We start from the raw sequence: 26,911 nt of genomic DNA on the forward strand, positions 1-26,911 counted from the left end.
TGTACTGCAGCATCTTGTAGTCTCACTCCATTTAAATAATAATTTGCTTTTTCATTCTTCCTTCCAAAATGGATAACCTCACATTTTCCCACATTATACTCCATCTGCCAAATTTTTGCCCACTCACTTAACCTATCTATATCCCTTTGCAGACTCTTTGGGCCCGATTTTGTGGATTGTGTGGGAAATGGTCAGATTCCCCTGAATGTGGGGGTCTGACACACAAAAAAATGGGTCAGCCAGCTGCACGCAATTTTCCCTCAAGTGGCCAATTAATTTCCAGCATGTGGGCAGCCTTGCTAATTGTCCATTTCCAGTCAGGAAGCCCCACAGTATGATGTCATCATTCGTGGTGCTTTCAAGGTCCACAGCAAGCATTGCTTCCTCTGTTGGCTTCCAAACGAACCATGCAGGATGGCAGAGGAGCCTTCAGCAGCTGTGGCCAGTGCCAGACCCCGAGCTGCCTCCAAATTCGACGAAGCTTCACTGCAGGCATTATTGGATGGGGTTAGGGCCCACAGGGAGGTCCTCTTCCCTAGGTCAGGCAGGAAGAGGCCTCCCACTGAGACCAAGGCTGCATGGATGCAGGTGTCAGCAGATGTCAACTCGAATGTGCATGTAACCTTGGCATCACATCTCTAACTCCTTCCTCTACTCCCCCACAGGACGATCCAGAGCCCCCGTCCCCACTGTGGAGGAGGAAGAGGCTGTGCAGCCAGACTCCTCAGAGGAAGCTCCAACCTCTGAGGGCGCAGCGTCAGCAGAAGTAAGTGCACCCAGCACCAGCGCAGACACTCGCACTTTGGGGGGACCTTTGGGACATAGAGTAGTGTTGTCACCTGGTGCTTCACAGCTCACAAGTGAGCCTCAGCAGATTCTGGAGACAAGGACAGCAGTGGAGAGTCCTCGTCGGAGGGCGCAGGACTCTGCCAGCTCAGCTCAGCTGCGCTGCATCTCGACCCTCTGCCTCTGGGTCCATCCGCAAGAGAAGAGGTGATGGACCTCCATGCACAGATGCAGGAGTCTCTGGCAGGTTTTGTCTCCAGGGTCGCTGCGAATGGAGGAGTCTATAGCGACCATGAGCAGAGCCTTTGTGGAGTCATTGGCGCAGGAACGCATCACCATGGAAAGGTTGGCAACCTCCATGGAGGAGATAACTCGTCAGGGTACGGAAAACATGGTGAGTGCTCATAAGAGAATGACATCTCTTGAGGAGCGTTGGCCATCTATTGAACAGAGAAACCAGACCTTCATGGAAGTCCTTCTGAGTAGGACTGCCAGTGCAGAAACGGGTCCCCATGGCCCCCTCAAGCGCAGCAAGGTGCTCTCAAGCCACTTCCAAGCGCTGGCCCCTTCTGGTCTGTGCAGCTTCAGGTGAGTGAGCAGCAGCCTGGTGCTCATCCTGCTGTTCCTGGTTCTGCTGCTGCTGCCTCTGCTGCTGGAGATCCTCTAATGGCAAGAAGGGAAGGAAAAAAAGGTGTCCCATGTGTGGTAAACCACGTTCACTATCGTATCACTGTTAGTAGTTAGCACTGTTCACCACTGTTCGTTATAACTGTATCACTGACCACTATTGTATCACGGTACGAGGTCGCCTCTTGCCACACTGCTATACCTGGGATGACCACTGCCGACTCCGCCTTGGCTCCACCCACCAGGCCAGGTATAAAGGTGAGCGACTGACTGGTATTCCTCCTGCTTGGATCGGATCACCCACGAGAGTGGGCTCTGTTATTTAGTCAATAAAAACCTTTAGTCACCTTCGTAACTCTTCGCCTTTTATTGGAGGAATTGATAGGTATATCAATTTTATTGACTAAATTTAATGATGTCCGACAACGAGTCACAACCGGCGGAGGAGCCACCAGCGCAGCTCCCAGGAGCACAGCCACACCAGCCAGCTTGGCTGCGAGCCCTCAGACCGCCGTACCTGGACCTGAACCCACGAGCAGCAAACTCAGCCGCAGACTTTAAACACTGGCTGGTCTGCTTCGAATCATACCTGAGAGAATCCAGCGTCCCTCAGGCATCCAAACTAAGTGTCCTGCAGGCGCAACTGAGCCCGAGAGTATACACTCTCATCGAGGACATGACTACCTACGAGACCGCCATCAACCTGCTGAAACAGAAGTACCGGACCCCGGTAAACTACACGTACGCTAGGCACCTCCTAAGATCACGGCCGCAACAGCCAGGAGAATCAGTAGCCGAATTCTCACAGGCGCTATATGCACTCGCCAGGAACTGTGACTTTAAATCGGTGTCGGCAGCCGAAAATACTGAAGATAATATCCGCGACGCATTCCTGAAAGGCCTACGGTCCGAGTACTCACGGCAAAGACTGCTGGAAGCTAAAGACCTCAGCATGGAAAAAGCTGAAGCCCTCGCTATCTCCCTAGAAGTGGCCCACCAAGATCAGGAAGCATTCACCAGGTACTGCTCGCGACCCTGGGACTCGGGCCCGACCCCTACCACAGCACCCTTCCCAGCACCGCCCCCGGGACCTACCTCTGCGTCGGCGTCCCGGACCCGACCGGCCCCGCCACCCCCGGCACCGGCCCCGACATCGGGCATCCGCGATCGGGCCGCCGGCTGTTTTTTTTGTGGCCAGGAGAAGCACCCGAGGTCGCGCTGCCCAGCCAAGAACTCCATATGCAGAACCTGCCTGAAGAAAGGCCACTTCTCCAAGGCCTGCAGGAGCGGATCCTCAGAGGCCAGCAGTGCCGCATGCGAACTATGGGGGCGGCCATCTTCGTTTAGGGCAACTGAGGCCAGCATCCCCACACATGAGTCATGGGGCGGCCATCTTTGTTTAGGGCAACTGAGGCCAGCATCCCCACACATGAGTCATGGGGGCGGCCATCTTTGATTAAGGCAACCGACCCCAATAGTGCCTCATGTGAGCTACGGGGGCAGCCATCTTCTCCGTCATTTTGCCCTACCTCGTGGGAGACGCCATTTTACTCACCACGCCCGACCGCCTCGCCCGCAGATGACAACGACTCGCTCAGCTACACACTACCTTCCGTCACCCTGGACCAAGCCCGCCCGCACCATCTGTCCAAGTCAATGATGGACATCAAAGTGAACGGCCACGCCACGACCTGCCTGTTCGACAGCGGAAGCACGGAGAGCTTCATCCACCCAGACACGGTGAGCCACTACTCCCTCTCTGTCCTACCAACGCGCAGCCGAATCTCGATGGCATCGAGGTCCCATGCCACGGACATCAGCGGCTACTGTGTCGTGACCCTGTCGGTTAAGGGCACGGAGTATAAAAACTTTAAACTCCTCGTCCTCCCCCATCTCTGCGCTGCCGTCCTACTAGGGCTGGACTTCCAATCCCACCTCCAAAGCGTAACCCTAGCATACGGTGGACCCCTCCCCCCACTCACAGTCAACAACCAGCAAACGTTAAACCGCCCACCGCGTAACACCTGCAGCCTCTCCACCCTCAAGGTCCCGCCACCCTCTCTGTTTGCTAACCTTACCCCTGACTGCAAACCCGTCGCTACCAAGAGCAGGCGGTATAGCGCCGGGGACAGAGCCTTCATTAGCTCTGAGGTGCGGCGCCTCCTGAAAGAGGGCATTATCGAGGGGAGCAGCAGCCCCTGGCGTGCCCAGGTCGTAGTCGTAAAGACCGGCGATAAAAACCGCCTGGTCATCGACTACAGCCAGACCATAAACAGATATACCCAGCTGGACGCATACCCCCTCCCCCGCATATCTGACATGGTCAATCAGATTGCACAGTATAAAGTATTCTCGACCATCGACCTGAAGTCGGCCTACCACCAACTCCCTATCCACCCTGAGGACCGCCAGTATACCGCCTTCGAGGCGAATGGGCGCCTATACCACTTCCTTAGGGTCCCCTTCGGTGTCACTAATGGGGTCTCGGTCTTCCAAAGGGAGATGGACCAGATGGTTGACCAGAACGAACTGCAGGCTACATTCCCCTACCTAGATAACGTCACTATCTGCGGCCGCGACCGGCAGGAACATGACGCGAATCTGGGCTGAACCTCACCTACAATAAGGAGAAATGCGTGTTTAACACCACGCGCCTTGCCATCCTCGGCTGCGTAGTGGAGAACGGAATCATCGGCCCCGACCCAGAAAGAATGCGCCCCCTCATGGAGCTACCCCTCCCCCACTGCCCTAAAGCACTTAGGAGAACCCTGGGGCTTTTCGCCTACTATGCCCAATGGGTACCCAATTACGCGGACAAAGCCAGACCCCTCCTGAAAGCCACTTCCTTCCCCCTCACGGAGGAGGCGTGCACGGCCTTCTCCCTCATTAAGGGAGACATAGCCAAGGCCACGATGCACGCAGTGGACGAGTCCATCCCCTTCCAGGTGGAGAGCGACGCATCCGACTTCGCCTTAGCCGCCACCCTAAACCAGGAGGGGAGGCCAGTGGCCTTCTTCTCAAGGACCCTACAGGGCCCCGAGATCCGACATTCGTCGGTCGAGAAAGAGGCCCAGGCGATCGTGGAGGCAGTACGGTGCTGGAGGCACTACCTGGCAGGCAAACGATTTACCCTCCTCACCGACCAGCGTTTGGTGGCTTTCATGTTTAATAACAAGCTGAAGGGCAAAATCAAGAATGACAAGATTTTGAGATGGAGAATCGAGCTCTCCACCTACGATTATGAGATCTTGTACCGGCCAGGCAAGCTGAACGAATCCCCTGATGCCCTTTCACGAATGACATGCGCCAGCGCGCATATCGATAGGCTTCAGACCCTCCACGACCAGCTCTGCCACCCCGGAGTCACCAGACTCTACCATTTCATTAAGGCCCGCAACCTGACCTACTCCATCGAGGAGGTCAGGACCATGACCAGGAACTGCCAGACCTGTGCGGAGTGCAAACCGCACTTCTATAGGCCGGACCGAGCAAGCCTGATCAAGGCCACCCGCCCCTTCGAGCGCCTGAGCATCGACTTTAAGGGGCCCCTCCCGTCCTCTGACCGTAATGTGTACTTCCTCAACATCGTTGATGAGTACTCCCGTTTCCCCTTTGCCTTCCCCTGCCCCGACATGACCAGTAGCACGGTCATTAAGTGCCTGAATGCCCTCTTCGCCTTGTTCGGGTTCCCGAACTATATACACAGCGACCGGGGCTCCTCCTTCATGAGCGAGGAACTCCGGCAATTCCTCCTAGAGAGAGGTATTGCAGCAAGCAGGACCACCAGCTACAACCCCAGAGGTAACGGTCAGGTGGAAAGAGAGAACGCGACGGTATGGAAGGCCGTCCTCTTAGCCTTAAAGTCTAAGGGCCTCCCAACCTCCCGCTGGCAAGAAGTCCTCCCGACAGCGCTGCACTCCATCCGGTCATTACTTTGCACGGCCACTAACACCACCCCCCATGAACGAATGTTCGTTTTCCCCAGGAAGTCGACTACGGGAACCACTCTACCAACCTGGCTGACCGCCCCAGGGCCGGTCTGGCTGCGGAAACACGTGAGGGCCCATAAAACGGACCCCCTGGTCGAGAGGGTGAACCTCCTGCACGCCAACCCCCAGTACGCCTACGTGGCGTACCCAGACGGGCGGGAGGACACTGTCTCCCTACGAGACCTCGCACCCTCAGCCGATCCGGAAACACCGCCACCACCCCCCCCAACCCCAGCCCAGGTAGACGGCATGCCGGAACCCCACGAGCCCTCGCCGACCACGCAAACACCAGCATCAACACCGGATAAGGCACCAGCACCGGATAAGGCAACACCACCGCTGCGGCGATCGGAGAGGCTTACGAAGCCTCCGGACAGACTGACCTACCAGAATTGGTAGTACACTTCACCCCGCCGGACTTAATTCTAAACAAGGGGTGAATGTGGTAAACCACGTTCACTATCGTATCACTGTTAGTAGTTAGCACTGTTCACCACTGTTCGTTATAACTGTATCACTGACCACTATTGTATCACGGTACGAGGTCGCCTCTTGCCACACTGCTATACCTGGGATGACCACTGCCGACTCCGCCTTGGCTCCACCCACCAGGCCAGGTATAAAGGTGAGCGACTGACTGGTATTCCTCCTGCTTGGATCGGATCACCCACGAGAGTGGGCTCTGTTATTTAGTCAATAAAAACCTTTAGTCACCTTCGTAACTCTTCGCCTTTTATTGGAGGAATTGATAGGTATATCACCATGCTTCTCGTAGATCCCTCCGCTGAGGAAGTGCTGAGTGAGGGTGGCGAGAGGGGCTGCCCAGGAGATCACATTGGAGAAGTGTGTGAGGCTCCAACCTTCCACAGCTGTGCCTAAGCCTTGAAGAAGTAGCCCCAAGCCTTCAACAACAAGGTCCTTCAGCATACAAATGCTGTCCCTTTAAATCGCAGCTTTCCCGAATGACCTGCAGCTGAGAGCAAGCAAGCCGGCAAGCTTCACACCAGGTTTCATCAGCAGGGTTCCCCGCAGGCGTGTTTAGCGTGGGGAACTCCTGAAAATCGCAAGGGCACCCTAAAATGGCATTAAACATGCCAATAATTGCTGATTAGGGTCCCGACGGCCAGTCCCGCCAGCAGCGGGCGGGACTGAATCGGCTCGCCAAGAAACGGCGGCCTGAAAGTTGGACGGGGCGGGGAATCAGGCGGGGGTGGGGTCGCGACCCCCTATTTCGGCGATTTTCGGCCCCCACCCGCCCGAAAAGCCGCCCGATGGCTGGCAGAAAATCGGGGCCTTTGTGTCCTCCTCACAATTTGCTAACCCACCTATCTTTGTATCATCAGCAAATTTGGCTACAGTACACTCGGTCCCTTCATCCAAGTCATTAATATAGATTGTAAATAGTTGAGGCCCCAGCACTGATCCCTGTTACACCCCACTAGTTACTGATTGTCAACCGGCAAATGACCCATTTATCCCAGCTCTCTGTTTTCTGTTAGTTAGCCAATCCCTTATCCATACCAATATATTACCCCCAGCCCCGTGTGCTCTTATCTTGTGCTGTAACCTTTTATGTGGCACCTTATTGAATACCTTCTAGAAATCCAAATACACTACATCCTGCTGTGCCTCATCACATCCCCAACACTCTGCCTTCCCTACCCTATTCCTGCACATCCTTACACCAACTTACCTTGCTCCTCCACCCATCCCTCTATATTATCACATCCCCATCTCACTAGCCATCCCCACACTCACCCTCATCTTCGTGCAATCATACCAACTAACAACACACAAGGGTAGGCACTTGAGTGTTTTATGCAATGTTCATGTAAAGTTTCTGTTAATGTGGTGTCAAACATTGAAACCTTTATTTTCAACACTTTGCAGATTGGACAGATTTGTGTGCACCTTTGGAAGTGGCTTAGTGAGTTGCAGTGAATGGTGAGACATAACAGTACCCCCCGCAATGGTGATGAGTGTGAAAGGAATGGCGTGGGCATTGTAGGGATGCTTTATGGTGTTGGTGTGGGGTGATGCCAACCTGGCACATCATGTGGCAGCCAGGGTGTACAGCATCAAGTGAAGTAAATGTGGCCATGGTGAGAACATCCCTGGCTTCCCGGGCAGCAATGTGGTCGGGTGCTGATGCCCTGTGTCCTGTGCAGCATCAGTTGATGTTGGAGAAGGTTGGGGTGGTTGTTGGTGCTGCTGGTGTTGGGGCTAATTGTGGTGGGATTCTGAGGACCAAGGTGAGAAAGTATAAAGGGCACCCATGCTGATGGAATAGATGGCAGGTGATGTAGAGATGACAGAAGCGATCTGTCAATGGTGAGAGAGGTAATGAGGTCAGACTGGATGGAGACTTGTGTAAAGACTTGCAGCATGGTGAATCTGTTGTAGAAATGCAGTGAGGAAGAGCTTGTGGCTGAGGGAAGATATCTTTGTAGGTGGGAGCTTTTACTGTACATTTGAAGCTGTCAACTCAACAGCTGATTCAGTGGCTACTGAACTCCCACCTCAGCTTAACCGACGTGATCCCCAAGCAGCGAGGACCCCGTGGGCGAGCTCGTAAAATCAAAAGGTGAGCTCAAATGTATTTTTAATGATCTCTAAATAAGGTCATAATTACCTGAATTGTGTTCCCCGCTGCTGCGTGTCGGGTTTGCTCAGCGCTGACAGACCCGACATCGGGGAAAGGTATGTGGTGACGGGTTCACAGCAGGGTCCCAACCCGCTGGGGGGAAAAAAACGTTCCCACCCGACCCGCCACCAATCGCACTTGTTGAACCGCCCCCACCCCCCCACCGGAAAATCTCGGCCATGGTGTGCACTTTAAGCACCATGCTTGCTTGCTGTCACACTTTGGCCATCACACTTCATTCATTCGTCACTTTGATCACAGCCTCAAAATAAAAAAAGCCACCAATTTGTCCGCTTGTAGAGCAGCCCACTTCTTCCCCTATCCACAGCAGTAGCACTTCAACGCTGTCCCTCAAAAAGGGGCAGAACGGAATGCTGCCTGGGAAAGTGGATTTCCTATTGGAAAAATCAGGTTAAATTGGTGGGACAAATGGGGTTATTGTGCCCGTAGTAAATTATTAGAAACATACGCTGGTCCATTAATGTATACGATATTGTTTGAAGTATATTCTGTAATACTGTATGTGGCCAGTCCGATGCTGAGAATGGGCACTCATATATTTTTAGATCTTGCACAATAGTTCAGCCCTCATCCAGTGGCTGACTCATTGGAACAATCTCCAGCTGTGGACACATATTTCAAATGCATCCTCCCACTCAGTTCAGTGTTAATTTACCAAATGGTCTGTCGTAATTATGATTTGTCATCATTACTGACTGAGTAAAATAGAAACCTTAAAGCATACATTTCACATTTATGTATTCAAATGTAGGCGTCACCAGAAAAGTGTATTTTGAGCTGCAGCAGCAACAGTTGCCCTATGACCAGTTAACAGCTGCGCCTTTGGGAAGCTTGGCATTGTGTTTGTAGCAAGGTACATATTTTTGCTGTTTGTTAGTACATATGCTAGGTCGCTCGAATGCATTTTGAGGAGAGAAATGAATGGCTGCTTCATACGCCTCGTTATGACATTACCTTAGTTTTGGCCAGAAGGCATTGCCCAACTTCACAGTAATTACAAAACCAGAAATGGTGTTCTACAGGAGTTCAGCAACTGAAATCTGATCATTTAAAATAATTTAACAACAAGCAGAATAGCAGCTTATGTAAGTAGTGCTGTGTGTTTCCATTCTACAGATGGTTAACAAAATGCTGGCTGATGGTCTTTGTGCGCACACTCATTTCATCAACTTAGAATTTAAATATGACACCAGGACATGTGAAATCTTGGTGTCCTTCAAATGCCCAAATCTGATATATCGTCAAGATGCAACATTGCACACTTCTGCTCTACCTCAGTCTCTCCCCCATTGAAACCGTGTACCGTGCTTTTGTCACCCCTAGATTCATTTAAACCAATGCCCATTGCAAACCTTCCATCGTCCACAAGCACCCCCCTCTTCCCTTCCCTCCCTGAGGAGCAACATTGCTGGCATTGACGTCCACCGCTACTACTTCCTGCTGCCTCCTGAGTATGTGTCTGGAGCACCTCCTGCCCCGCTGTGGATACAGGACATCTCTCCTCCGTTCCACCTCTTCCACCAAGACCGCCAGCACATTATCAGAAAACCTTGGTGCATGCTCTCTACCGTGGTCAGCCATTCTTCACACTTTCACAGGACAGATTCACTTCTAAAATGACTTCCAGCACCTATTGCAGCCACAGTGCACCTCCCCTTTAAGAGGTGCAGGCAGCCTTTATGTAGTGCTCGGCATTCGCGATATCGGGGGCCCCCTGTAGATGCATGCAGCCAATGAACACCGCAGGAAGCGCTGGCTGCTCTCAGCCGTCACTTAAAACAACAGGCAGTGCGAATTTGATCTGCTGCCTGCATCGTAATGAAGAGGCATGGGTTAATCACGCATCGTGATCCTTGTGCCTGTTTTCAGGGATTATCCAATTTAACCTCTATAGTCTGTGTATGAGAGGCTAGAAAGTATATAGTCTTTCTGTTAGCAAACTTGGAGTTCGTACCTTTTGTTAATTTGAGCGCTTGTTCACAGAACTGCGGACTCCATTACCACAGCCACATACAGTTGCTGTGTATCCGGAAGAAATATTTGTCACTTAGTACAAGATTACATCATTAGATGAGAAATGTAACGGTGTCCGTTGGCATAAAGAGTGTTTCATTGAAAAATTATATATACTTTTTTTAATGGGTTACAATACTCTATTATTTTTCCCATAGTGCAGAAGAAAAATATTTGACATTAACTTGTGAAGTTTAATTGAACCAACTAAAGAAAAAAGTAGTGTTTGTATATTGAAAGAATAAATATTAACAGGTACAGTGAAATCAATATTTGTACAGTATTGTCACATTTATTAATCTAAAGCCTCATCCTTTAGTCTCCATCAGCCCCATACTGTAATTGACTGGCAATGTTGCAAGACGTAATTGGGGAATGAACACATTGATGCAATATGTTTATAAAGGCTAATAACCTGTCATTTCAAGAAAGGTTTTCCCACACAAAATCAGCTGTGTGGCAGAGGCCGAGAGATGAAGTAAGCATATTTATTGGCTCTGAATTTGCGGTTGGAGGCATACCAGAAGAATACGCCACTGAACCAAAAAAAAAATCCGAACGTACCAGGTGGATCCGGAGCTTTGGACTCTTCGGGTCCTGGGCCTGCAGGCGTGCGTACGCCTGCGTAAAGGCCCACCGATCCCAGGGGCATATGCAGTTCGCAAGCGTCCCTGGGATCACGTGGGCCAGGCCATTTACGTACGGAATCCCCATAAGCATATTAGAAATCCCCAAATAAATAAGAATTCACACCACTTAAATAAAAATAAATGATCACATGTTCAAAATTAATCAAAAGACCCTTTAATTAAGCATTTAAAATAAAAGTTAATTTTTTGAAAAATAAATGTAAATTTTTAAAACGGGCCAAAATTTACCTAAACTAATGTTAAATGTGTGCATTTTTTAATCATTTAAAACATTTTAATTTAACATTTATTTTAACTCTTATGCTGCTGGTAAAAGAAGGCCTTACACCTGCTTTTTACCAGGCGTCAGGGTTTGGTGGGCATTCGCTGGGCAGCAGTTGGGAAAATAGCCCAACTCTGCTGCAGCGAAGTGTTTTTGTAGCGGATGCGAAGGATCTGTCAATGTGAGACATGACACTTCCGGGTTTTCGCGCATGTGCAGCGCCATTCTGAGCACTTGTGACGGTGTGCGTGTACGCTGTCGTCGGTCCTGCAAATCCGGGCCATAGTAAAACGAGATTGCGGTGGCCTGTATGTTTTGCATTGTATGAGTGCACCTCTGATCAGCACTACTAGTGCGTCATACTTCCTCCTATTCTAAGATTAGGAGTGGTGTTTTCTAAGTGCCGTCTTTGTTGCCTAACTTTAAAAGTGAGCAGTGTTGAATCAAGAGTAGCATAAGTAAACCAATTTGGTTACAGCACATTGAGTATTTCTCCAGTGCCAAACTACACTAGCTGTACAGTGACACAGAGGCACATGCAACACAAGCTCTGATAATGCCCCAGGAATTAGCTTCAGCATTAACATGGTGTGGTATCTCTGCGTTCATCATTCATTTTAATGCAGGCAGCTTGATACTGGAGTACAGATCAACTGTTAAATTGAAATTGTCTTATTTTGGCCTTGTTCTTTCCTATCCAACTTTCCTATCCAAGTGTCAAATGTGATAAAGGTGATTAATTTAATGGCAAAGATAATAATTGCCTCCCATTCATTTTGCACCCAAGTCACAACCCATGGTGCTGTTCTTAAGAATATTTCCTAACTACTAAACCTACAAGGTGCTTTCCTAGTGGCCTCAGCAAAGCAAAGTCCCCATCTCTTTGCTGTTCAGCAGAGCTGGGAGAGGACCTTGCCTCCTCTTGAGCCCTCGTCTGGGTTGTCTATGCCACCAGTACCTGCTGCCGCTCACTCGTGCTGGGTGTTTCAGCACATGTAGACCCCCTGCCTCACTAGCTTACTCATGCAGAGTGCCAATGTCTGAGCTGGTGCTTGAGAGCGATTGAGTTCATAATGGTGCTTCCTCAGGAGGATTGTCTTTCATGGTATTTTGCTTTGTTCCTTTATCTGATCCTTATGAAGGGAGCGCTGTGACTAATCAACTACTTAGCAGATGTAAATTGACACTTCCTCCATAGTCCATGTGCTTACTAGGCTGACCATTAACTTGCCTTTGGTTTCATATTTGGCTTTGAATGACCAAATTCAAGCATTTGTGAATCTTAATATGTCCACAATGATGGCTGCTGTTTCGCAGATTCTTGAGCCATTCAACAAAGTAATGCAATAATTTCAGAAGAGCAGGGAGTTTTCTTGGTATTGTAGCCAACACCACCAATAAATACAGTTTAAAGTTGGAAACAAGAACTTGCAACTACACTCTAGAGGACATCCCAAAGTGCTTCACCACCAACGAATTACCTTTGAAGCATAGTCACTGTTGTTATGCAGGCAAATGCAGCAGCCAATTTGCACACAGACAGATCTGGCAAACGGCAGCAAGAGAAATGATTATCCAACCTGTTTTGATGGTGTTGTTTGGGGGATAACTGTTGGCCAGGACACTGGAAGAACTGCCGTGCTCTTCTCCGAAATGTGTCATGGGATCTTTAACATCCAGACTGTTTAATGCCTCATCTAAACACAGCACCTCCAACAGTGCAGCACTACTTGAGCACTGGCTATTCATCTCATTGCTGTTTATGGGACGTTGCTGCGTGCAAAATAGCTGCTGCAGATTAGCAGTCGCTGTGCTTCAAAGTAACTAGTTATACCTAAAAGCGCTTTGGGATATTTCTAAGAGTGCTATATAAATTTCTTCGTTTTCTTCTTTTCCTTCTCACTAGCACTGACTATACCATCTGGAGCTGACTCTGACAGAAATCAGATGCTGTTTCCTTTCATTATACAACCAGCTGGCAATTTCCTAATATAAAATGAATTACCTTTGTTGCCATGGCTTGTTCCATCAGTCATTGACCTAGTATACACATGTTGACGATCACTTGTTCCATCAGTCATTACAACAGGGAAGCTTTTATAGTGACGCCGTGAATGTGGTATGTTTCAAGCATATACAGGAAATCTTGTGATATTTTTAAAGATCCTGACTACCCTAATCAGGCATTCCTCAGGGAAGCAGCCATGACCTAATCATCTTCAACTGCTTCATCAATGACCTTCCCTCTCATCATGAGGTCAGGAGTGGGGCTGTTCACTGACCATTCCACTGATGAGCTCCATTCACAACTTCTCTGATATTGAAGCAGCTCATCCAGCCCACTGCAGCACCTGGATAACATTGGAGCTTGAGCTGACGGGGTAACATTCGTGCCATATATCTGCCAGGTAATGACCAGTTCAAACAAGAGTTTCTTGCACTTAAGAAATAACATACATTTATATAGCACCTTTCACGACATCCCAAAGCACTTTAATATCCGCATCGTTACTGTTGTAATGTAGGAAAGCATAGCAGCCAATTCGCACACAGCAAGGTCCCATGTGCAGGAAGTACTTTTTCACAAAAAAGGTAGTGAAAATCTGTAACTCTTACCCCCCAAAAGGTTGTGTATACTGGGTCAATTGGAATTTTCAAGACTGAAATCAGTAAATATTTGATGGATAAATGTATCAAAGGATCTGAAGCAAAGGTGATATATTCTCCCCGTGTTTGCGTGGGTTTCCCCCGGGTGCTCCGGTTTCCTCCCACAGTCCAAAGATGTGCGAGTTAGGTTGATTGGCTATGATAAATTGACCCTTAGTGTTAGGGGGATTAAATACGTGGGGTTACGGGGATAGGGTGGGATATGTGTTGGTGTAGGGGTTACGGGGATCGGGTGGGATATGTGTCGGTGCAGGCTCGATGGGCCGAAATGGCCTCTATCTGCACTGTGGGGTTTCTGTGATTATGTTGAAACGTAGTGATAAAACGTGACTTAAAACCTGGTATGATATTAAAGCATGTGATATAAAACATGTCGTGACTTATAACGTGACCTAAAGCATTTAACACCGCTAAGCTACGGGCTCCGTTGGGCACCCCGATGCAACTCGTTGTTGAGGCACAGAGGAAAATTGGCCAGCCTTGCCCTTGGATTACTCATGAATAGGAACCTCTATAGCTTGCAGGTGAATGGCAGCCAAAAAAATAAATGAATGATGTAGCTTTATCTGTCGGAATGGACTCCCTTAATCACCTTGTTGGTTTTTAATGGCCATTTGAAATGGACGCGTTTCGCGCTGTAGGGGACTGGTTGGAGAAAACAGGAAATTCACAGGCTAGCTCAATATTTCCTAATTTACGTAGAATCTTCCTCTATAATGAAACTCTTGTACATTTTGTGTGAGAGAGCACACTGCTGACAGACAACCAGATCAGCAATATAGCATGGCACACAAAACCAGTGAGTTTTGGAACTAGCGATTTTTTTTTTTCTGGCAGCCGCTCATCACGTCAGTGGCAATCCATTAAAAAATAACTCTCACCCTGTGTGTAAAAAAAAAAAAAAAAAAGTTACAAAAATTATATATCAAACGTTATACCAATGAATATCAGCAAGAAGCAACAGAGAAGCTTCAGTGACAAACCTGCTTTCTTCAAATGAACATTAAACCAAGGTTCTGTTTGTGAGTTCAGGGAAGACGGTGAGGTTTGTATTCTGGAAGGATGAGATCAAATGGGCCAAAGAGCCGACTTTGTCCAAAACTATCTCGTGACCTAACATAACATTTAAACTCTTAGGTGTTGGCATGTTTGTTTGTAATTTATTAACATTTATATTATTTTTTCACTGCTAGAGGATGCTTGTGATCCATCCTATGCACAAATATTAAAAGTAACCTGTAGCTTAAAAGTACATGCTGTGACACTAGAATGTAAACTAATCATAAGAAATGGACTTGCATGACCTTTCATAAATTGGCTGTGTATATGTATGTAGTTTCACATAGGTTATCTGCCCCTGCACTCTGAGTCAGGAAGCGCATGACTCGAACAGGAAGCCAGTAAAATGAGAAAATCATTGAAGCGATGGTACGTACCCCAGGAAGGTACATTCTTTCCAAAAAAAAAAGTAGGTAATAAAGTGATAAGTAAGAAAGAATACACCATACACAATTCGGAATACTTGTGCTTTCACCTCGTCATCTGCTATTTCCTGAAGATTGGCTCAGAAACTGACAAAGGACCTTCCATGATGTTGAGTATCCGGACAAACTTGTACGAAGGAGGTTTGGATAACTCAATAAATTGATCGAGCTGTTTATGCTGCAGACTTCCCTGTATGATTATTTGGCTAGATAATTTTGCTAATTACCAAACCGACCTCTTGGGCGTTCACCTTGTGGTACGGGTGGCCCTCTGTTTCATATTGTTAATTACTCTGGTATGTGGAAATCATAAACAAGAATACCTGTTATATCTGACCGCAAGATAATTTCCATTGCTGTTGCTTAGTCATTTGTTGCCTATGTTTTTTGTGCATTAGCTCTTCCAAAATCTGGCAAGTGTAAAAGTCCTTGATTGTTGAGATTGGGATTGTAAGGCCTCTCTCTTGTCTTGTTTTGCTCTTTTGTGCATTGTTGTCGCAGATAAGCTGAAAATCACGAAATGCTTTGAACTGAAAGATGTTTTGGTTTGTTCAATACAGGTTGAGTTTAATGGTAATGAAGACTCTGTCTTTTTTGCTGATGGCCAATGTCGAATCGACTTTGTATTGGCTTACGAAGATGAGCAGAGGAAACCGGGTGATCAAAAAAGGATGAGAGCAATTCTAAGCAGAAAGGTATGATCCGTTATCCCTGTTAATACTTTTCATATTTTTTCCTTCATAATTTAGCTGCAAGCTGATTTTTTTTTTCTTCTGCCCATTACAGAATAGGAGGGGTATTCTTGAATAAACGTGTAGTGTTCTCCTCGCACTTTCTTTCCTGCAGTTTATGACTCTTTTTTTGCTTCTTCCCCTTCAGATCGGGATGCAGGTTCAGTGAATTTTACTGCTGTACCTGTGGTTTCCTCTTTTTTTGCCACAGTAACCTTCCAGGCTCCTGATGAAAATTGCTACATTTTTATGAGTATCGTCATTAATAGTGTTCAGGAAGTGAGAGAGGATTTCATTCATTTTTCTAAAAAAAAACCTGGGGTGGGGGCGATTTTTCTCAGCCCCATGGAGGTGGGACAGCTGGGAAAATGGCAGAATTTTGGGGCGGGTGCCCAACCCACCTCTGACATCTTGGCGTGGATAGGGAACTGGCTGTCAGATAGAAAACAGAGAGTTGGAATAAACGGCTCATTTTCTGAATGGCAGGCAGTAACAAGTGGGGTACCACAGGGATCTGTCCTGGGCCCCCAGCTGTTCACAATTTACATTAATGACCTGGATCAGGGAGTCGGATGCAGCATTTCCAAATTTGCAGACGACACTAAACTAGGAGGGGGGGTGGGCTCAGAGGAAGAGACCAGGAAGCTCCAGAGCGATTTGGACAGACTGGGCGATTGGGCGGATAAATGGCAGATGCACTATAATGTGGACAAGTGCGAAGTTATCCACCTTGGGTGCAGGAACGGGAGGGCAAATTATTATTTAAATGGCAATAGATTGGGAGAGGGGGAAGTACAGAGAGACCTGGGTGTTCTTGTACACCAGTCACTGAAGGCGAGCATGCAGGTGCAACAGGCGGTCAAGAAGGCAAACGGTATGCTGGCCTTCATAGCAAAAGGGTTAGAATACAGGAACAGGGATACCTTGCTGCAGCTGTACAGGGCACTGGTGAGACCACACCTCGAGTACTGTGTACAGTTTTGGTCGCCTCATCTGAGGAAGGATGTTCTTGCCATGGAGGGGGTGCAGCGGCGATTCACCAGGCTGATACCAGGAATGGCGGGAATGACCTATGAGGAGAGACTATGTAGTTTAGGGATGTACACACTGGAGTTTAGAAGATTGAGAGGGGACCTCATAGAAGTGTATAAAATTCTGACAGGTCTAGACAGACTGGATGCAGAAGGAATGTTTCCCTTGGCGGGTGAGAACAGAACTAGAGGATATAATTTAAGGATAAGGGCTAAACCATTTAGGACAGAGATGAGGGGGAATTTCTTCACTCAGAGAGTGGTGAACCTGTGGAACTCATTGCCACAGAGGGCAGTGTACGCCAGCTCATTAAATATATTTAAGAGGGAATTAGATATATTTCTACGGGCAAAAGGGGTTAAGGGTTACGGAGAGAAGGCGGGGACGGGATACTGAATTAAAGGATCAGCCATGATCTCATCGAATGGCGGAGCAGGCACGAAGGGCCGAATGGCCTATTCCTGCTCCTATCTTCTATGTATCTATGTATCTATGTATCTTGCCAGGAGGCGGGAAGCCGTCCTGCGCCAGGTCCCGTCTCCTTGGAGGCAGGAAGGGATTAAAGTCTATTAACTGCCTGTTAACAGGTAGTTAACGGGCAGAAAATAGGATTATCCCCATTTTGTGCCCTGAAGTGCGGGCTTCCCAACCTGGGGGAACCTCGCCAGGGTGTAGGAGGTGAGCAGCGGGTCTGTGGGGGTCAAAGGGGTCTGAAAGTGCGCTGTAGAGGTGAGTGATGGGTGCAAGTGTGGAATGGTAAGTATGTGAGGTGAGTGTAAAGTGTTCGAAAATGTTAACTTATCTTTGTTTCTTCCTGCAGCCTTCAGCCGCTGTGGAGCCGGAGTCCCCGACATCTCCATTGTAGAGATCACAGACTGGCTGCTGCATCCTCCGATGCAACAGTCATCTGATTTCTGCAAAGTAGAAAGGTTTGATGAGTCCTGAACACAAGGACTCATCAAACTACACAGAATGTCAGTGTTTGACAGCTTCACCGAGCTGTCAAATGATGATCTTTCTTCTTTCAAAAATTCTTGACAGATGACACGTCATACGTTGACGTGCTCTGCAACTGACTTCGCCCGAATTGGCCTGCTAAGCCCGTCAGGCGGGCCTAACAAGGTCAATCGGGAAAATCCCGCTGGTTGGCCAGAAGCTGATGGGGGGACTGAAACCCGACAAGTGGGAGTCCCGCCTCCAAAAGCTTCCCATTGAGAAAATCACCCCCTTCGTGTATGATATTGAGGCTTTCTGACCCATTGAGATTTAGGCACCTTTTGAAAATCCAACAATGATTTCAACATGTCTGTAAAGGATTTCACTCTTTCAACATCCAGATAGTTAGTGACAAGACAAATTAATTTTGTTGAACACTGCAAAATACCCGATATTGTTTGAACATGAACATCTGCAGAAAAAACTATGGTGACCAAGGGTAACATGTGAAACTTTGGCTCATGACACTGGTACAAAATCCACAGAATAAAGCAGAAGTACACGATCATTGGGCATATCAGGCAATCAGAGCATAACTTAGGAATGGAGATGTTTGGTGATGGAGGTATTTGGATGAATCCATCAGTGTCTTATACCAGGCCATATAATCTCTGCCATATACAGCAGGTTACATATTCTGGTGATAAATACGAGTCTTCAACTTCAAATTGATGAGGATTAAAATGAACTCTGCGGAAGCAGAACGCCAAGATTCAGCAGCATGCCCCATAGGATGATGTCCTGGTGTTGGGTAGAGGCCAGCTCAACTGTGTGATGTAAAATGTATTCCTATAAAGAAACTGAGTTTTGTTAAAGTGACAAACTGCAATTGCATTGCTTGTAATAATGCTTGGTAGATGAAAAATACTCCCATACAGTTCATTGCCTTTACGCATGGTATAATGTGAGGGCTTTTTGCCACTTTTGTGTTACTCTAAAGTGGTTGGGTTCTGACCTGACTGCAGAGCACAGCAATACAACCCCCTCCCCCTCTTGGAGACTGTCTCAATAACCACTTAAGATTGATACATGGAGTACTACAGGAAACTCTTTGGTATCCGGGACCGGCGTGTTGCCGGTTGATCAAAACTTCCGGATGACGGAGAGGGTTATCTACCGAGGCTATTTTTAACAAAGAAAAATGTAAAAATCAAGAAATGTGCAGTATACAGTAATTGGGTACTCACCTGCAGAATGTTGTGTTAAATGGATGATGGAAGATGCTTGATTAAGTACAGTACTGCCAGTTGAGGGTAATGCAATGCAATGACTACCAGCAGCGTGGGAGACACACAGTACCCCTGTAAAATGGCGGATCAGAAGAGACTACCGGCAGCGCGGGAGAGTCAGACTCCTGTTATTGAGGTGTTCCAACTTCCGACAGGGCCAAGAAGCCGGGTAGTGGCAGTTTGGAGAACTACCCCCACTGACTAACTCGGCCACCGCGGGAGACTCGGACTCGGCAACATTGCCGGTTATTGAGGTGTTGTTTTCGGAGTGAGAATTTTGCCGGTTAATAGTGAATTCCGGATATTTAGGTGCCATTTAAACGAGAGTTTCCTGTACTTCAGTGCAGTATTGAGCCAACTTTAAGAAGTTGGATCTCCTAGACATCTCGTAAATTAAAGGGCAGCTCATTTAAATGCTGTGAGAAAGCAGACTCTCACTCAATACTGAACTCAGTCCCAGCAACAAAAGTTGGATTTGCAGACAGGTAGTGTAAATTAGCTGTGAATCAATACTTTAGCTGATGATCTCGGATCACTGCAACCGCAGACTTCGTGACCAGAATTGGTGGATCCGAGAGAGGAGAATTAAATCTCTGCTGACTCATAAATGTCTTCATTTGACAATTCTTGGCATGATGATCTCATTAAGTTGGAATTTATATGATGCTGAAATACATAGCCTCAGAAATTCATTTTTTAATTCTTAGACAATAATAGCCAGGATTTTCCATGCTGGATGGGGAGTGTGGCAGAGTGGGCTTTCCTTCAACCAGAGTTAGTCAGCACTGACCTCAATGAATTTTCAGGGGAAGGGTCCTTACCATATTTTTTGGTGGGCTCCCGTCCATATTTCCCCCTGTGCTTCAGAGCTGACCGCTGGGAACGGGGGAAGGAGAAAATGCTTCTGCTGCAGGAATTGTATGACTGTGCCACCTTAAAGGGACAATAAGTCTCCCATAATGTCGCTGTGGCAGGATTTTGCATATTTATCGGAGGCACCAACATCTCTCTCAATTACCCCAGCATCGATTTCAATGTCAATTGTGGTCAATTACATGTTTTAACATGTTATGCATTGCCAGGCAATGCTGGAACTCTTATATACAGACATTGTTACAGAGGCAGAAAGGATGGAAAGTGCAACTTATGACGTTCCAATCACCTTTATCATCTCATTGAATATGCCCACCCATATATGGACAGGGTGCGCCAATTCATCACTGGCTGAAAATACTGAAGCTGGGCAGGCCTAGCAACTCCTACCTGTTTGCATAAATGGCCTGTATGCAACAGTAAAACAACTATTGGAGCAATCATAGTACAGATTCGATATACTGGTATAGAGAAAACAATTCAACATGTACTTTGATAATAGCAAATTAATTGATGCTATTTTGGAGTGAAAGTTGATTCATTTCAAAAGTTCTACATTGGTATTGCTTTTGGGAAGCTGTGCCAGCTGCTGTTAGTTTTCTAGGTTGTTATGTTGCCTATGGTTCATTATATGTTATCGTAAGACTTAAAGCAAAATCATTTATTTCATACAAAAATAGTTCACATTGCCACGAAGATTTCCTTTGGGTGCTATGTGTAACAAAATTGTAAACTTATTTTTCAAAAGCATGTTTATGATTTTGCCAGAAATGATGCACAGAGGTAAATCTTCCTCCATGATGATTAACAAAACAAACAAACTTTATAAGGTAGCTTACAGTGAGGTATCGGATTGGAAATATCTTAAAGCTACCAGAGCTATAAAAGTATGTGCTGTTGGAGTAAAATGGTGCATTTGTTTAGTTTAGTTACCGAAAGCATTAGCTAAAGCCTTGTAGATTCATGGCTGCACAGCCTATGAACTGTGAAATGATGTGTTATCATTGAGGAATCAAATAAGGGTGGGTGGGTGGGTGGGTAATGTAATGAACATTGGCAGTGACGAATAGCGATAAAAAGAAAAACTGGAAGTGATGGAAATCTGGAATAAAATAGGAAATGCTGACAACATGCAGCAACTGCGTGTGAAAAGAGAAATGATATGTTAATGTTTCAGGTGGAGAACCTTCACAGGGTTAGCTTCTATAATATGCCAATGACACCCAGTTCTAACTCTCCATCACATCTCTCCACCCATGACCACAGCAGTGGTGTTCGATTGCCTGTATGACGTTTTCCTGCACATTGGAAAGACCAGCCACTGTGATGAACTGACTCCATCCTCCTTCCCCCCACTCGCTCAGACTGAACCAGGCTGTACGTATTCTTCGCAACCTGTTCAACCCAGACCAGAGCTTTAAGGCCCACACCCTAACCATCACAAATACTGCTCATTTCTGCCTTTTGTAACAGTGCCTACTGCCACCCCTACCTTAGCCCATTAGCCACTGAAACCTCTGTCCATGATTTTGTTACTTCACTTAATTATTCAAATGACCTATTTTCCGGTCTCCCATCCTCCACCCTCCATGAACTCCAATTTGTTGTATGTTCGAACTGCACGGAATGGACATGCTGCATTGGAATCGCTTTTCCTTACACCAGCCCAATGATCTTGATGAATATAGGATTGCTCATGGAGCCAGTAAATATATGTCTTAAAAATACAAATAGAATCTAACAAATGACTTCAAACAATTAACATAAACATACATATACAATCCTCACACTTAACCAAACACTAACTGGGTCACATTCCTGCAATGTTCTAATCTTTCACAGACTCATGGGAAGAAGTAGGTAGTATCCTTTGCTTTAGCTGAACAAAACTGTGTTTTAAAAAAAAAAGTACATCTGACATCATCATGCATTATATGATAATAAATTGCTTTCTCTGTGTTGTAAAGAATTTGTGGTTTGGTTTCTGTAACAACTGGGATAGCAGGTTTACTGTTGCATATATGTATACAGAATATTACAATGACATTTTTTATATGCTGTAAAATCCCTATTGTGCTTCTTTCCATTTGCAATACCCTGTCAATCAAAACTGCCTTGAAGACCCTACTGTTCTGTGGCTCTTTAAAACTCTGGTATTAATCCAGCTACCTATCTCAGTCCAGCTTCTACGGCGTGCAATCTGTAATCGTGGATCAAGGTTATACTCCTGACTGCATGTCACGCTGAGATCAGCTACAAAGAAACACAGTACAGGAAAAGTTCTGATATCCGGCACCGACGGGACCGGCGTGTTGCCGATATATCAAAACTGCCGGCCATGCAAAGTTAACGTTGAAGCATACGGAGATGAAAATCTCCGTATTTGACAACAAACACTGTTGCTCAGCAACAGCTTGTAAACACTCGGCCCGTACCTTGGAAGCGCCTCTGAAGCTGTTGCTAAGCTACAAAGATGCTTTCCAGAGCCTGCCTGTTAAAAGAATGCTAGGAGAAGAAAAAAAACCTAACCAAAACGGCTGCTGATTTCTGCCGTTAGAGCGAGGTTTCCGGCCATACAACCTCTGGATAAACCAAAGTTTCCTGTACGTGCATGCTTGGTCACAAGCATAGAATCCTTGCTCCCTGAGAGGCTAATTTTTAATGTTACGAGAGGACAGACAGTAGTCTCTGCTTTCTCATAACATTACATCCATTGGATAGTATGTTTATAAAATTTTGGGGATCTAGTTGGCCTGTGTGTAAAATGCAATTTTGCACTGGTCAGGAATTAGACGACCTTTGATAGGGGGGGCCTGTCACCTTCCCGTATCTGCGTACCCGTGAGTTAGATCGCGACCTAAATCCCAAGTGATTCTCCTACACACTATGCAATTTTTAGTTACTCTGGCACAAAATGAATGGAACCAAGATGTCTGTGTGGGCATGTGCTTCCTTGCAGGTGTTACTCAAGTCTGGGCTATGAAGTATTAGCGCTGACTGTATTAAGGCATCTGAAAGTTCAGCCTCCATGACGGTATATTCTCCATTTCCACCTTGTTGCCTAGGTGGGCTGGGAGGGTGGAAACTTAATGTAGACATTTTTAAACTGGGCCCTTATGTATAGTTCAGTATGTGAATTAGGTGAGAATATAATTTTTTTTTTTTTTTAAACAGTCTCTTACATTTTCTATATTTTGTGTGCAGAGAAAAAGAGCACTCTTTCAAGAAAACTTAAAGAAAGTAGGGCTACAGATTGAAGCAACAAGATCGGTGAGTGTTCATTTGAATTTTATACACCCAACTGGTAAATGTGTTCAGTAGAAATCCAGCCCAAGGGAATGCTTTCACCCTGCGTGGCATCTCAGTCCTCAGGAAGCAGTGCCCATGACACATATTTTGTACAGCCATACATGAGTTTATGTTTCTTAGTCCTTTTTCTTTGCGAATTTCCTCCTGTTTTCTTGCACCCTCCTCACCTCTCCTAAAAGCATTGCTGCTGTGGTATAGTTTCATGGCATTGGTTGTCCTCCAGTACTAAATTGCCATTCCTTACATGTAGCCTAAACAGTGAATGTTGCAAGGCTATTACTAACATGATGTACCAAGTCCAGAATCCATATATGCACATTTTTCAGCACAGGCTGTTTGACAGTGATCAGGAGTGGGAGCCCTGGTTGGTTTTAATGGTGCCTGAAGCAACATCTGAGGTGCAACACCTTGGGGAGGTCGGGGGCGGGGGGGGGTGTGTATCTTCATTTTCAAAACTAAATCATTGCAAGCCTCTTAACAGTAGGTGTTGCTGTTCCACCTGATCTTTCAGCCTACCAACTGATCCAGCTCCTGATGCCAGCTCAAACCCAGCCCCAACCCCATATCTTTCCTCGCAGTCTTGCCGTTTAGCTTTTGACCCCAACGCACTCTTATTCCTAACCAATGGTGTCCCGACCACTATTAGGCCTCCTACTGCTGTTTCTTTGGTCTTTTATCCCATGTCTCCGCATCCCCTGGCCTGCCTCCTCAGCCCCATGCTCTCCATCCTGCCGGCATGCCTTGTTCCTATTGTCCGTTGCCACTTTCTGCACTGAACGGGGACAAACTCGATTTTTTTAATGTTTAAAGTGCTCATAGTGTTTATAATATATTTGCCGACTTACAATGCTTTAAAATGTAAAAAAAAAAAGCCTGCTTTCCCAGCTCATAGGAGGCCAATGGACTTTTGTGCCAAGTTCCTTCAATAAAGATAATGCTCAGAGGAGCTAAAATGGAAAGAGGTTGAGGAAGGTGTAGCATCAGGTCAAGGGACAGCAAAGAACAAGGAAGAAAGCCTTGGGGATTTGAGGTTAATTTGCTGGAACAGAAGCCATGTGAATGGCAGCTGTGGAGGGAAACGGTGAGGGGAGTGAAGCAAAAAAGGCCAAGCGACGATATAGATGGAAAACGGGGAGGGGGAGCCTAAAAGACAGTAAGGTGGCTAAGCAATGAGGGGATGGGGAGAGCAACAGTGAAATGGAAACAGGGCCACAAAAGCATAACGTTTTGTACCACTCCGCCATTAGCTTCACAAAAACGGCAGCTCACACTTAACTGCCCTGTGAGTTTCATGCATTTGCACATTAATTGTCCATTAAACTCGGCACAGAAAGTTAAGTCTAGTAATTAAGTGTAAGTACCCTTTTAATAATGTGATAATTGTTAATGACTGCCAATCAATTTCTATGGCCCAGAAAATTAACAATTAATAGTCTCATTCCTGCAATAATTGTTGGAGATTTGTTTTTAAAGTAAAATTTTAAATGTTTACACTTTTTACATTCTTCCTTTCTGTCTGTCTCTCTCTCTCTCTCTCTCTCTTACTCCAATCTATCTTTCCCTCTTTATTTCTCCTTTCTGTACCTGATTTGACATTGAATTCACCCTCCTTCTCAGCACGGTGGCATAGTGGTTAGCACTGTTGCCTCACAGCGCCAGGGACCCGGGTTCAAATCCGGCCTCGGGTGACTGTCTGTGTGGAGTTTGCACATTCTCCCCGTGTTTGCGTGGGTTTCCTCCGGGTGCTCCGGTTTCCTCCCACAGTCCAAAGATGTGCGGGTTAGGTTGATTGGCCATGATAAAAAAATTGGCCCTTAGTGTTAGGGGGGATTAAATACGCGGGGTTACGGGGATAGGGCTTGGGTGGGATGGCTGTCGGTGTAGGGACCGGGTGCTAGGGTTTGGATGATCAGCCATGATCTCGTTGAATGGCGGAGCAGGCTCGAAGGGCCGAGTGGCCTACTCCTGCTCCTATCTTCTATGTTTCTATGTTTCCTCTGTTTATTTCTCAATCCTTAAATCGCATTGGTTAAGGAGATACACTGTTGGGCCCGTTTTTCATCGAGGTCCCAGATGCCCTGTTGCCCTCGCTGAGCCGTTATCAGCTCGCACTTCCAGCAACTTACAGGGCAAACTAATTTTGAGCTGAAGGGTGCAGGAACAAGTCAAACTAACGGCACAACATGAGATGCCCCGCTGCAGCAATTTGTGGGCCATTATAATGGCCCGTATTTTCCGATCGCAGGCCTCCCGCAAGCTTTTACCAGGCGTAAGAATTGTAAGGGTTTTCTGCGGGCGGAGGGTCTCCAAAAAGCAGAACTATCTGCCCGCAGTGGCCCTTCTCCAGGGCAGCCGGAGGATCTGTCAAGACCATTCTTGACAGATCGGAAATACCAGTTTTCAGTGCATGCGCAGTGCACACCTGAAACCGGCATTTCCGATGTCCCTACGGGTGGGTACACAGCGCGTACCCACCCGTAGGGATCGGAATATCCGGCCCAATGTCTTTAAAATAAGCACAGAAATTTCCAGAGCATTTATGAAGAGAGCCCATTTTTCAGAAAGTAATATTTTCTTATTCGCTCTCAAACTGTGCTTGGAGCCAACTTGCCCCAAGCTACAGCAATGGCTGAAGAACTCATTGTTTAAGTTTTCATGTCAAAGTTTGCTACATCAGAAATTTCTCTGCAAACCATATTTTATGTTTTTTATTTATATATATCTATATCTAAAAAGACACTTCCCTTATGAAGCTGCTTCAATGATACTGTAGCTTTATACTCTTTGAAGCATTACCTGACATGTTCTCCTAAATCTTAACAGTAAGAAAGTATTTATGCTAGTTCTTTGTACTGTGCTACCAATATATTTATATTCAATAATAGTACACACAAATGGCATGAGATCACTTGTTATAACCTCAAACAAATCTGCACATCCATGATGGATTGATATCTGCTGCATTGGACTTCAAGTGTATTTTCATATGGGAAATGGTCGACCGAGCAGGCTAAAAAATGAATGTTTGTGCACAATGTTTCACGTTGTTCTGTTGCCTTTGTAGATTTTAGATTTTAAGACTATTTTCTTGAAACTCCATGCCCCGTGGGAAGTTCTCTGTAGTTATGCTGAAGTCCTTCACATCAAACTACCTCTACATTCCAATGATTTAAAGCAAAAGAGCTCCAGATTCAACTGCATCACTAAGATTTTCTCAGTGGATGAAGACAAAATTCCACCAGAGCCTGAATATTTCACTGCACCATTTGAGATGGACCGTATTAAGAGTTTCCATACTGCCGATCGTGATGCCTTCTTCACACCAGCTACTCGAAGTAGAATAGTAAGTCAATGACAAACTATGTTACCACAAACTCTCAGACTGTACTTAGGTTACAAAAAACCTAACTGAAGCTAAGTAAGTACAGAATGTTCATCACTTCACATATATGATAGAATCCAACCTTCAGCTGAGCAATCTTTCCTTATGGTGTATACTTGGTTTCAACTGGGGATAGAGGGACTTCCCTGAAGGGGCAAGTAAAAATCATTTGCACGTCTCCCTCATTATCAGTCTGTCTTATTTTGGTTTACAATG

At 46.5% G+C, this 26,911-nt stretch overlaps 1 protein-coding gene across 2 annotated transcripts in view; it reads left to right on the plus strand.

Annotated features, from left to right (window-relative positions):
• The window catches only part of ano6 (anoctamin 6), a 181,953-nt gene that overhangs the window by 69,317 nt on the left and 85,725 nt on the right, over positions 1-26,911 (plus strand). For both annotated transcript variants that reach the window (XM_086009390.1, XM_086009388.1), the window contains 3 exons: positions 15,704-15,838; positions 23,209-23,274; positions 26,378-26,656. In XM_086009390.1, the coding sequence (XP_085865516.1) occupies positions 15,704-15,838; positions 23,209-23,274; positions 26,378-26,656 (480 nt within the window). The remainder of the gene's footprint in view (positions 1-15,703; positions 15,839-23,208; positions 23,275-26,377; positions 26,657-26,911) is intronic.

Source organism: Somniosus microcephalus, chromosome 16 (genome assembly GCF_052327205.1).
Source record: "Somniosus microcephalus isolate GS21.2 chromosome 16, FLI_Smic_1.0, whole genome shotgun sequence".
In the NCBI taxonomy this organism is placed as follows: domain Eukaryota; kingdom Metazoa; phylum Chordata; class Chondrichthyes; order Squaliformes; family Somniosidae; genus Somniosus; species Somniosus microcephalus.